Genomic DNA, 13,605 nt, shown 5'->3' on the forward strand with positions numbered 1-13,605 from the left:
CTGTATGCTAAGTAAAATCTTAATTGTTTAACTTTGTTAAAATTACGTTTTTAAATTCCAAGAGCCGTTGTAGATATTAATTTATCTGAGAATATGGATAGTAAACCACAGGGAAATGTGTTTGCACTGAGTGACAGATGCCAGTGGAATGGCAGCCCACCCATCAGGCCTTGTATAGTCTCCCGGTACACATGTGAGCCTACCAGCCTCACCAATGACCTCGACAAGGGATGACCGAGTGACCCACAACCGAAAAAGCCACTTAAGACTGTTTACCAAGGTAAGAAATTCCTATTTCTTTATTACATTCAACAGTACAGTACACTGAAATTGCACATTTTCACCAGATATAGCAGCATTCTGACTGGCAAATGGACTAATCAATAGGCACATCCAAAACATTTAAATAGAAATACACGCGTACAGATGTGTCGGGGCCACTTTCTGACCATATTCAAATTCCATTTAAGCTATTAATTTACATGCCTCATTAAAACACATCCTACACAGCTAAAACACACGGTCCTTTCCCCAAGGACAGACGTATGGTCAAGTCAAACCCAGCAGCGCCTGTCTTCAACAAATAGAACAATATGAAAGGAAAAAAAACAACTCACCCGTTTAAACCCTCAGACAGTACGTGCCAGTCAGTGCATTCCACAAGTTCTAAAAGCCTTCGTTTGCTTTCATGGTTTCCTTCAGTCGACTACTTCACTTCAAATGTTTCCTTTATTACCCAAAATGAGAATGCATCACCCTCAGAGAAGAAGTCATATTTTGGGTTGAGCAGGTGGAGAAAGAGCCATAGCCATAGCTACAGCCCTGTCTAATAAAAATTATATTCCCATACAACCAAACTGCATTCTTAATTATGTTTTAAGGGAAATGTATTTTGTCTAGGATTGTGTTTGTTTTGGACGAATCACATTTCTTTTTAAAGTCTGAGTTCGACAAAGCAAGTTCATCCACGGTTGGATTCTGAGCTGGAAAGGTCTCGCTGCTGCACTGCATTCTGGTCTACCGAGTAGAGCTGGGTATCAAATTGAAATACATTTGACACCGAAAGCAATGGGTTGGTAGAATCAAAATCTAAAAACTGTCAAGTATCAAAAGGTGGCATAAGGTAGTTTTGTATTCTTGATAACTCCTGACTTGAACAATAATTCGGACAGTTTTTCACTGTATTTAGGCAAAGATCTTGTGCGGTTGCTTGGGTTTAGACAACATGCAACTTGAGAGAAAAAAAAAAGAACATTCTGTAAAAAGGTACCAAGTCTATTAAGCCCAGTTCAGACCAAAGATTCGAGACGAGTTAAAGCTTGCAACTTCTTGCAACACGTCGGTCTGCAGCGTTGTGAAAGCTGCCAGGTCACACCAATGTGACGACACCAGACGGCGTATCCTCTCCAGAGCAACAACTCTTTGAACTTTTTGTAGATAAATATATCTTTTGTTGCCTCTAAATGTGAATGTGGATAACGTCAGTGATAGTGAGATGCTTGATACAGTTACTGTACATCTCTAGTGAGGAATCAGCAAAAACAGGTTTTATTTCTGCGATTCCCTGATTTGTCCTAAGCGCTCCCTCGCTCTAGCTCGCTCCACCGTACGTGCTTGTTGGCGCACATGGAGCCTCCGTTAACAGTTTGACAGAAATAAAATGGATTATGGATCATTTTATTGTAGAAGATTACAAGCTGACTTCTCTATTGGCTGTAGAAACAGGAGACGTCTCTTACGTTCTAAAACCAGCCTCTGGAGACTCCACCAGCTGAGTCGCAGCGACGCCATCAGCTGGTGTGAGTCGAGCTGAGCCGGGCCGGTTCAGACCGCTGAAACTTTCCTCTCATCGCGAATCTTTGGTCTGAACTGGGCTTTAAAGAGATACATGATTGTTTATCTCCAATTACTTAATCAAAAGGCCAACGTACCGGTGGTTTGGTCTGCTATTTGAGACAGAGACAAAACAGCCAGCTGCCTCAGTTGGTACTTTGTGAAATTCAATAAACTGAATGAAAGAATCTGCACAGACTTTAGGGCAACTGGACTTCCAGTGTACAAGACAAGCAAATATGTTGCATCAGGATTCAAGTCCCAAACCTATCAATTCCCATATTATAGAAAACGAAGCACGGCACGGCAACTACTTTCAGTACAGCCACCACGTTTTCCCCTTTGCAAATGTCTTTTATACTTGGCCACAATTAGAGAAATTAAAGCTGGAGGTTTCAGCAGTGATGAAGCCTCTTTGGTTAGATAAAAAAAAAAAAAACGTCTTCCACACGGTGAGTCCAGCTGCCTTGACCAATCTGACATCCCATGGCCGATTGAGGATCCACACACACACACACACACACACACACACACACACACACACACACACACACACACACACACACACACACACACACACACACACACACACACACACACAGTTGTTGAACCTCAGAGTGAATCTGTAAGTCAGAACGCCATCAGCACTGCGTTAAAAACACTGCGGGGGTGTCGATGCACGGAGCACCAGCAAGGAAATTAAAGGCTGTCCGGTTATAAAGACAAAAGATTGACCCTGACTCAACTCTTGGAATGCCATCTGGCAACGCAGTGAACTGGCCAATCAAAGCGCACACTAGGGCTGAGCAATATCAGGGTTCTTCCTACATAGAGAGTTTTGGCGCCCTCCCAAAGAAGTTTTAGCCAGCGCAAAAGGAAATTCGTGGCAAAAACATTCCTTCTTAGTAAAAACGCCGTTCATATTTTATTTATTTAGAATTTTGTGTTCTCCTTGACATAAATTAAGATGTTTTCACCATAAAGTTGTGCTGAAAATGTATCAAAATGCAGGAAATTAAGTCTTTGACACTCAAAATTTCCTGGGGGAGGACCCCCCCAATTTTAGATATTGTAATATCATGATATGAGCCTTTTCCTGGTTTTAAAGGCTGCATTACAGTAAAGTGATGTCATTTTCTAAACTTATCAGACTTACTAGCTGTTCTATTATTTGTCTTTACCCACCTAGTCATGGTATCCACATTATTGGTGATTATTTATCAAAAATCTTTTGTTAATATTTTATGAAATCACAAATAGTCAACCCTACAATATCGCCGCAATATCAACATCCATGTACTGTAATTGGTCAATAATAATAATAATAATAATAATTTTAGCTACTACTGTATCTGTAGTACATTTCTGTCAAATACCAAAAGCTTTTTGAAGAAACAATTCGCACATCCAACAATTCTTCTGCGCAGGTTGGAAAAGTCACAAACTTGGAAATAAGGAAAATCCTGCACTCTGCTCTTGCTTATAGCAAGACTATTTATTAAACCACCTAAACATTAGATCTCTTTAATAAATTGTGATGTTATAAGCAAGAGCAGAGTGCAGGATTTTCCTTTTTATCAAGTACACAACGCTGACATCCAATGTCTAGTAAGTGAAACTTGAGTTTAGATTATTTTATCACAGACATATAGTATCCCAATTTACATTAACATCTTTCTAATTTTAAGCTGTATTTTATTTAGGCAAAGTTGTGTTTAGCTGTTTAGATTTAACACTTGACAACTTTGGCTTCTTTTGTAAAATAAAAAAAAGAAGGATTTTGTAGAAAAGAATGTTTATGTTCCTAAAGTAAGGGATCAAGAATGTACCGTTTCAGCACGGAAGCTCGGGTAGCAAGCTCAGTGGTTGAGTAGGCATACACATGTTTAGAGGTTTATGCCTCGACGCAGCGGTCCAGGGTCTCCCCCCCTCTCTCTCCCCCCTTTGTCCCCTGTCCTGTCCATTAAAGGCGGAAAAGCCCCAAAAAATAATCTTAAAAAAAAAACAATATTCAAACAATACAGAGGTATAAAAATCTAATAATATCATAAACCATGGTGCACAGGTGTTTCAGTATCTGATGAGCCTTTAAACTCCCGGATGCATTTCATTTTCTCACTGGTACCTGTAGCAGCAGCAGCCCCTTGCCTATTTTGTAACGCAGTGCTGTTTTTTTTTGCTTCTGAACACATGCCGAGAGAAGTATATCACCAAACAACAAAACGGGCCTGGAACTGCATGGTACATTATGTAAAGATGCGTTTTAACAGTGTGAAGGTGGACTTTTCCTTCAGACCACAGAGCGATGCTCTCCGCACACGTACACGGCGCTCGGCTGGATGCGCCTCTTGGTGTTGCCCGGCAGCTGAGGAAGAAACTTGAAGTACTTGGGCATCAGGTCGAGGCAGGCATCGCGGAACTTCTTGATCCGCCAGTAGTAAATGAGAGGGTTGAGGGCTGACTTGAGGTAGCACAACCACAGGACCCATGTGCTGATTTGGAAAAAGCTGTCTTTGTGGTAGAAGCTGTCACTGAAGGTAGCTACCAGACTGTAGGCAGTGAAAGGCGCCCAGCACACTGTAAACACAGAGAAGAGGATGAGGATGGTGGTGAAGGCACGGGTCTTGAAGCTCATGTCGATGTTCATTTGGAAGGGCCTCTGGAGGCTCAGCAGGCCCAGTTTGCTGGCCTGGCTCAGACAGATGCTGTCCGTGTGGCTGTGGATGCGGATGGCGTTGTGGCGGATGGTGTTCAGGATCCCCATAAACGTGTACAGCATGACCATGAAAGGTACGAAGAAGAAGACTAGCAGTAGGATCAATACGTAAGTGTGGTAACCAGGCTCAACGCTGTAGCCAAACACACACTGAGGGGCCCTGGGAGGGATCTGTAGGGGAGGGGAACCAACAGCCAGCGGGAAACAGAAAACCAAAGAGAGTCCCCATGTGACCACTATGAGCACTTTAGCTCTCTGCGGGCTCAGCTTATCTTGCTTCTGGACAATAATAAGAAAACGGTCTATGCTTATTATAAGCAGTATGGCCACGCCCTCCATCACAAAGAACCAGAAGAGCATGGCCGAAACTCGACAGAAAACATCTCCGAAAATCCACTGGGTGGTCATGACGGTGACCAGGGCGAAGGGCATGTTCAGGATGGCCAGCATCATGTCCGCAAACGCCAAGCTCGCCAAGAGGATGTTGATGGCCGAGCGCATGGCCGATCTCTGGTACACCATCAAGCACACCACCATGTTTCCCAACAGGGCCAGAAGCAGGATGGCGACCATGGCGAAGCAGAAGAAGACCTGCAGTGGTAGGCCGACGCCTCGCAGGCTCGCCGGGGCCTTCGCCGTCGGCGTGGCCGGCTCCGCGGAGACGTTCTCCATCGGCGGCCTCTCGGAAAGGTTCAGCAGCCCCGTAACGAGGCGGGAGAGACTGGCATTAGTGTCCCCTGCCTCTGGAAGGGGAACAGTAGTGGAGTGAACCATTCTTCCCCAGGGTGAACCGGCATCGTTGCTGCTGAGCTCACGCTAACCATGATGCCATAGGTGCAGGTATCCCCAGCTCAAGGCAACATGGCAGCGTCCTCATGGCTGTGAGACCCTAAGACACAAAAATGTAGTTAATGCCAAGGAGACGAAAAAAAAATGTGAAACCACATTACACGCTAGCATCATTTTAATTACAATTCCCTTGGAGTTGTAATGGCAGGGACAGTGAGTCTGTAATCCAGTCAGGGTTATATGCCTGCATCTCCCCAATTAATTCACACGGCCATCTCTCTCACACCTGCAGAGTCTACCAGAATATGACCAATTATTAGTTTTTGACACTGAAAGCAGTGTTTAGATGCTAAATATAGTTTCAAAGTGTTTGAATTTGCTTTACAACCATTTCCAACTGATTTCTATGCGGACTACTTGCCTTCCTTTTTACAGAAGCTGATCACAATTTGTTCAACTTGTATCAAAGCACGACAAACTCAATTATAGTGTCATGACGACTAAAGCTAAAATGAACCGTGGAACTTGGCACACCGAAGTCTTCCCTTGGTTTTTGTAGTCTTCTCTACAATCGAGTACATAACAAAATGTGTGTAGGGTAAGCTGAAAGAGTTTGATGACCTTCAGGCAAATTAATTCAGAATTTGACATTAATCTGAATGCTTTACACATCCGAAGTAAATAAAGTCAAACTAATAGTTCAACATTTTGGGAAACACACAGATTCACTTTGAAAGTGAGTGAGATAGATGAAAAGATCTATACCAATCCCATGTCTGTGTATTAGGTAGCGCTTTGCAACTCATTTGTTTAATCTAGAAGAACCACAAGTTGTCATTTTACGAGGGATGTGTGGACAGGAACTGTATCTCGGCGCTTCTTAGGCTGGGATGCCACCGGGCGCAGATGCGCCGTGTTTTCATTCCCTCATACCACACGGGGAGCGTTTCAGAAGCGCAGGGATTTGCCTGCCCGACTTGCAGATTTGGTTCTTTCTCCTGGATCTTTGTGCTTCTACCATAAAAGGTAAGGAAGTCTTCGCAGTTGAATGGTTTCTTCCATTTAGTGCAGTTATGAACGACATGGATCAAAGATGTATGGCTGTTTCAGTTGTTCAAATATAGAATGCGTAAGGGCAACCTCTAGCTCAACCAGTAGGGTATGCGCCCCATGTAGGCAGAGTCCCTGGCAGTGCCCCAGGTTCAAATCATCCAATATTATAATGATAAAAATGATAACTTTGTAATTAAAGATGTAAAAAGGTATGGACATTTCAAAAAGGGTAGGACAAGAAAAGCATTTTGCTTCTTCATCCTACTCCCTTTCGGACTAGAGTATTTATTTGTTTAGCTTATTCTTACTTTTTTTTATAGTGAAATACATTTTATACTTGTATTTTAAGTTGTGTTTTTCATTCATAGTGAAGTGGTGTGATATAAAGTACCATTGAGGGTCTGTACAGGGTGTTTATTTTGAAAATTGACCGGATGCTCTTGCCGTTCTACTTCCTGTCCTGCCTGTGCAGCTCTGTCTAAAATGGACCTAGTGCGTATTATCGCGATCGCTCCGATGGCCGTGGTCGGCCGGAGCGTGACGCAGACACACCGGGGATTTGGGGGTTAAGAGTGTTGTGGTCACGGCGAGGTTGCCAGGTTTGTACCATCAAGATGGACGCCAGAAAGATCTGGAAAACCACACTGTAGCCAGTGGACCACCAGAAGATGAATACACTGCTGTTACTTTGCACAACTGCCTCTGAAAATACAAATAGTCATTTTTACATCTCTGTTTGTATACGAATTAAACAAACAAGATGCAACACAGTATTTATTGATAAATTGAAAATAAAAGTTAAAAGAGAAAAAGCATAAGGGGAAATGTCACAGTTCAAGCTGTTTTCACTGTTGATTTGTTTAACGGTTTAGGTTAAATAATTGAAACATCTTTCTAACAGTCACATCATGTTGAATAATCGTGATTTCAATGTTGACCAAAATAATCGTAATTATGATTCATTTCCATAATGGAGCAGCTCTACTTAACACACAGACTATCAGTGCTGTTAATCTTCTCATTGCATCCCAGAAAAAAGGGTATTTCCCAAAATGTTGAAGTATATTATAAACAAAAAAGCGACTGGAAAACGTGCCTAAAAAGAAGTAAAACATCTCTTCTGTTTGCCTGAAATGTGTTCCTACCTGCTGCCGGTAACCAACAGCCAGTGTTCAGCTGGGGACAATAAAACCCCTTATCACTTGTATAAACATTGGACAGTTATTTCAGGCTGCCTGGCATCATTTACAATGGCTAAGCCAAATGCCAAATAATAAACGTGCTGCAGAAAAGAGTCCATTTTCATTTGCACATACATTAAGTTTTCTTTCATAATTTGTAGTCCTGTGTGGGTTTAAAAATCAAGCAAATACAATGATAGGCCATTATTATGAGAAGAGTGCACGTCAGCCCTTTATGTGGTGTTAAAACACAGGTTGGATTCTGCTTTGATATGTAGCCATTCAACAGATAGCGTTATCTCGTGTCACAAAGCCAGCGGAGAGAGAACAGGCTGTAGTCAGGAGATAAACCGGCTGGCAGCTGGGAGGAGGGGAAGACTTTGCTTTATTCATACGACGACGACGACGACAAGCCTATTATCTGCTGCAGTTTGCTACTGCTCCATCACATACTGGTTTAATGTCGGCCTACTTCCTGCTCCATTCACCTCACATCCATATACAGACATGGGTCAGGGCATCATTTGGATGGGAACAATTCTGATTCCAATTCCAATTCTTCCTTTCGATTCTGGTTTTTATTGATCCTCAATTCCGATTCTTTGAGGGGTGGAGTTGAAACGGGTCACATGCTTATTTCACAGATACAAGGAACATTTTAATTCAATGGTGATTCCCAGTTTTACAATGTAAAATAAAGCTTTGGTTCTTGATGCCCGATCCTAATTACAGCACTGACCGTACTGTGCAGCAGTCTAACTCTTCGTGGAAGGTAATACTACATCGCTTTCCCTTCCTTTAGGGGTTGGAGTGACCTAAAATGTTAAAATAGCCACTTCAGCTTCCAAGCAATGAAGTAAACCTGCAGATAAAAAAATAAAATGAATGATTGGGCATTCTAAAAGACTGGGCGGGAATTGTTCAAATACCGTATGTGGCAATGCAATTATGCAACGGAGGTTTGCAGAGATTTTCAGCCACATCTTGTAACCTTGAGTCACTAGGAAGTATAATAAGGAGACAATGTGTACTGGAAACCTGCCTATTGTTAGGGGTCAACCTAACCCTAACCCATGATGGTAAGATTTGCTAGTTTATGGCAATAACAACCTGTCAGAGTGGACCTTATTGGTTTCAGGTGGCATTGATCAACACTGATGAGGTTACTGTGGTGGAAATGATTTCTGCATATTTGCCAACTTAAGAGCTGCTGGAGATGAATAGTTACAGCAGACTATAATATAGTATCTGTGGAAAGAAACGCATTTGTAAAATTTAAATTTAAATTAATAAATCTACCTTAACACATTTTAAGGTATGGATTGAGATAAGTCTGAGTACATAGACCAGAGTTCCTGCAGGTTTCCCCAAGTCAAATTTAAAGCTTTTAAAGACCATTATGAATGATATTTAAGACCTTTATCACAACACCAACTGAGCCCTAACTTTCAAGCAAAGTACTGCCCATAGCTGAAGAATAAAATCGGTTTTATGTTTGTGGTACAATCTGAAAGAGACTCGCACCAATAACACCAAAGCTGATTGGCTGCGACAGAAGTTACATGTTGGTCTCATTTGGAGTTATAATACAGTGAAATTATATTTGGACCAGTGACAGAAAGAACCACAACACCATGGAATCAACACTAAACATTAGAGGCGTTGCATGGATGTAGAAAAATCAGACTTTTTAAAGCCTAACAATTTTATTTTGAAATTTTAGACTTTTAAAGCCCCCTGCAGAAACCCTGATAGATATAGAAGCAAAGAAAGGCCGTAAGAAATATATTTTCTATAAACAACTGAATAGGTAATTGTAGCAATGTCCATTTTTATTCACAATTTCAAATACTGCACAAAAAGAAAATAATGTAATATTCTAATAATGGGGATTTGTTTGAATTCAAAATTATGTTCAATTTTGCTGTCAAAATTTAATAAATCCAATATCACTTGATTACGTGATGAATTTGAGTGACTCGATGTTCTTTCACCCAAAAGATAAGTATGTAATTTGTGGACCCTATTCAGATATACTTTGTTTCTGAATGTGCAAAACTTTGAGCAGAATTCAAACTTGGGCTGCACCTAGCGTTATTTTCATTGCTGATTAATCTAATAGTTGTTTGATCTATAAAACGTTAAAAATGAAAATGGTGAAAAATGGCGATCAGTGTTTCCCAAAGCCCAAGATGACGTCCTCAAATGTCTTGTTTTGTCCACAACTCAAAGATATTCACTTTACTGTCCCAGAGGAGAGAAGAAACTAGAACATATTCACATTTAAGAAGCTAGATTCATAGATTATTTACATTTTTTCATATATAATAGCTCAAACCGATTGTCAAAATAGTGATTAATTTAATAGTTGACAACTAATCGATTCATCTTTTGCAGCTCTAATTCAAACCACCTCTAATTCAAACTACCTCTTCATTTTCTAAGGGTTTTGTAAGCTGCTGGAAATCTAATTTCCTTGCGGGAGTCATCCCAAAAGGATCAATAAAGAGAAGTCTAAGTCTAAACCATTAGAAAGATCTAAACATTTAAAATCATATTTCAGTGGCATTTAAACCTCAACATCTATTATTCAGCAGTGATACAATATCACCATTAGGTACTCCGATGCTCATAGGATCTTTACAGTGTAAAGAGTAAAAGGATGTCTTTGCTTGAATAACAAGGCCAGTTTTGTTCACTTTTTGTATTCAGTTTGGTGTGTGTTGTTATAATGTGCATGCCGTAGACTATAGCCTATAAATCAGTGCAGCATTCGGACCATAACTAATTCCTATAAGCTAGCCAGTGGCTATTTGTAGACGCACGATGCTGGTGTCCCTGGAGGACAGAATAGATCAGATTTAAAACTATATTCACAAGACAAATCTCATCCGAGCCTTTTAACAGCTGTTGGCGGTGCAAAATCTGGGAGAGACAGAGCTCAGGTGTCTGGGTAATTGACTCAAATGTCGGGCAAATCCAAAGCAAAAACAAATTACACCTCATTCCCACCGCGCCTTCACTTCATCGATAACCAATAAGATCAATAGAGGCCAGCCCCAGCAGCTCTTTACTCGGACAGCCTGGCTGCCTGGAGCTCCTTTAGTAACCGAGGAGGTGTTTGGAACGTTTACAGCCTCGGCTGCGTCCTTGTTGCCACCAAAATGGTTGAGACGACGAACAAGAGTCTGCGGAGAGTTTCCCTCCCGAGAGCAGCGGCTGTTTGGAACTAACGTACATTTTGCGTCTTCATTTTCGGGATTTAGCCACCATATTTGAGAAATAATGTTTGGTTTTTTTTGTTTAATCGTGTCGTCGACAGACCTCTGGTTGGGTTCAAACGGATATTACCTGCTTCCTTCTCCCATGTCGGTCGCTCAGGAGCGGGCGAAGTGCCTCGAGCTCAGTCCTCCATATGGTGCATCTCCTCGCCCCCAAAAACTGCCGTCTCCTCCTCGTTGTAGTCAAGACAGCAAACAGTTGTTCTACCAAACGAGCAGGCCTTTTCAGTATGTAACGTTAGGCCCTGGAGCTGTGGAGTTTTAACAGTGCGACAGCCGCCCGGCGACGCCACTATAACGTTATACAGACACAGTTGAAGTCGTAGTTAAAGTCAAATCCGCGTTCGGTTAGTCTCGCTTTGTTTCCAGGGGAGTGCGAGAGAGGCAGCGCTGTTTATAAAGCGAGTCAATATTATGCTTCTTTTCATCCTTTTCCTTCATACAGATGTGATATGTAGGCGGCCCCTCATCCATCACCGAGCGCATCAGCCTATGTAGCCCAAATTATCAGCACACTGTTACAAACTACACTCCCAAATATCGGATAGTCCGGCAAGGCAACGAGCCTAAACAAACAGCTCTTCTTGTCTGGACTTTCAAAATAAGGAGTAGAGTTTATATATTTATTAAGTTAAGTTCATGTACAATAGCCCCTCAGACAGTTGCATAGTCAGCATGAAAAAGGCCAGTGTAGCAAGAATGTAGAATAATTCTGTGCAATGCAAGTGAAGACTATTAGACCACAATGTTTCGTCATATCTGTTAAAGATAAAGTACATTAACTCAGGTTGTATAATGCAGTAAAAAAACAGAAGATGTATATCAGCAAGTGCTTCAGTTTAAATGACTTCCAGCTACATTGTTTTCGAGTAACATATACCACCATATCATTTTTTTTTAAATATAGCCTAGCTGCAGCTTCATTTTGTACTAAGTGCCATGATTCCCCTCAGCATGTTTATATAATTACATTTTCCAGAGAAGCTTTTTTTTAAACATTTTTTAATAGTTTGCTTTACTCTTATTTTGAAGGCAGAACAGCCGAGCGTCGGGCAGCACTCGCGCCCCCTCAGTGACATTGACGCAGCTTTGTATTCACAGATAACTGACAGCAGCAGCAGCCAGTTGCATGGGCAGAACAGACTTCTCACGGTGTACGCCCTATTTTCAGCTTCGTCCAATAGAAACGACAAACTGTCTAAAAGGGCGTGGCTTGGTTGGAGGAAGGACTTTTTTTGGGCACGTGCGGATGTGTGGTGGGAAAGACGACAAATGGACCGGACTGCAAAAGTCAGCTCAGCGCTATCACAATGTTGTTTACCGTGTGGTTGAGCTATGAACATTATTTTAAAATGACTTCAACACAACACTGATTGTTACTGGTTACAGGGCAGAAACATGTGGGACCTGTTGACCCGAGCTGAAGGTAAAACATATTGCTAATTCCCACAACCCATAAGACAACTATAAATTAGGGATACAACACTTAAAATAAACAAAAGAATCTTTTATTTTTTTAAGTGCCAAGTTCATTCTTCAATTAGTTTATTCCTGTTAACGGTTTGTAAAAACAGCTCCCAAAGTAAAAACTGAATCAAGCATAAACTGGTCTTTGATCAAGTCAAGTCTAGTCTCGCTTTGCCAGACCTTCCTCCAAAGCGCTGTACAGAAAGGTCTGGCTAGTCCACACACAGCATTCCTGGATGGGAGAAAAACGTGTTCTGGTTTATTGGCATTTCTTTAAACCAATCACAATCGTCTTGGGCGGTGCTAAGCTCTGGACGGAGCCATGGTGCCTCTGCTAAATAGTCTCAGGAAGGAACTTGTTTTGGTGGAACATGTGTACGTTCAAAAGTGGTTTTAGTCGTGGAACAGAAAACTCAGATTGGACAGATAGTCTAGCTAGCTGTCTGGATTTACCCTGCAGAGATCTGAGGATCAATTGCCCCTCTAGGGACTAATAAAGTTCGACGACGTTCCACTTCCAGAATTGCTCTGGTGCCGACGGAAATTCTGCCTCTCAAGGGTCACTTGCTTATTTCACAGGTAGTGGATAAGAGGAAAATTGTATTTTTATTCAATGGTGATTTACAGTTTTACCGGGCTTTTTCAACATCAATAAGGCCACACTACCGCTCCATGGCTGCAACACAACAGTTAGTTACTTGTGTTAAATTTGGAACAAATGATCGTATTCTAATCCAAATTTTCCGAACAATTCCAATAAACAAATGATTCCATTGCATTTTTTTTTTTTTTTTTTTTTTTTTTTTAAGATTCCAAGTTGGAACTGGTTCTCGATGGCCAATCCTAGTTGTAGGCTACAGGTGCTCCATGGTTAGGCTCACAGCCATGTACTCTCATTCTGTACTTGGCAAACACCCAAATATTAAAATGGATTGGATCACAAACCTCTGTAGCAACAAGACAAATTAATAACTGATAAAACAAACATGCTTCAAACAAAGAATCTTTTACATATCATATTGAATTTAAAGACTATGTATTATGCTATGTTGTTTTTGCTGGACAGATGTGCGTGCTATATAGTCTACAGTCTTCTACACCACTGGTTCTCAAGCTTATTCAATAATGTTCCCCCTTTGAACAGTTTTTTTTAAGCCATATAACAATACAGCGATGTCAGCGATAGATTTACTAAACAACAGCCTTGTACCTGGAAAACATTTAAATGCTGATGGAACAAGGCGACAAAATCTTAAAAAAAAAAAAAAACGACAAAGGGGTGGGT

The 13,605-nt window shown here is 41.3% G+C and overlaps 1 protein-coding gene across 1 annotated transcript; it reads right to left on the reverse strand.

Moving 5' to 3' along the window:
- Positions 1-3,781: 3,781 nt before the first annotated feature.
- Positions 3,782-11,423, reverse strand: gpr63 (G protein-coupled receptor 63). Its single transcript, XM_028605519.1, has 2 exons — positions 10,924-11,423; positions 3,782-5,438 (listed from the first exon to the last, which is right to left on the reverse strand). The coding sequence occupies exon 2, from the start codon at positions 5,321-5,323 to the stop codon at positions 4,124-4,126; it is 1,200 nt and encodes a 399-aa protein (XP_028461320.1). The 5' UTR covers positions 5,324-5,438; positions 10,924-11,423; the 3' UTR covers positions 3,782-4,123.
- Between the last annotated feature and the right edge of the window lie 2,182 nt (positions 11,424-13,605).

This window comes from Perca flavescens, chromosome 18 (assembly GCF_004354835.1).
Source record: "Perca flavescens isolate YP-PL-M2 chromosome 18, PFLA_1.0, whole genome shotgun sequence".
Classification (NCBI taxonomy): domain Eukaryota; kingdom Metazoa; phylum Chordata; class Actinopteri; order Perciformes; family Percidae; genus Perca; species Perca flavescens.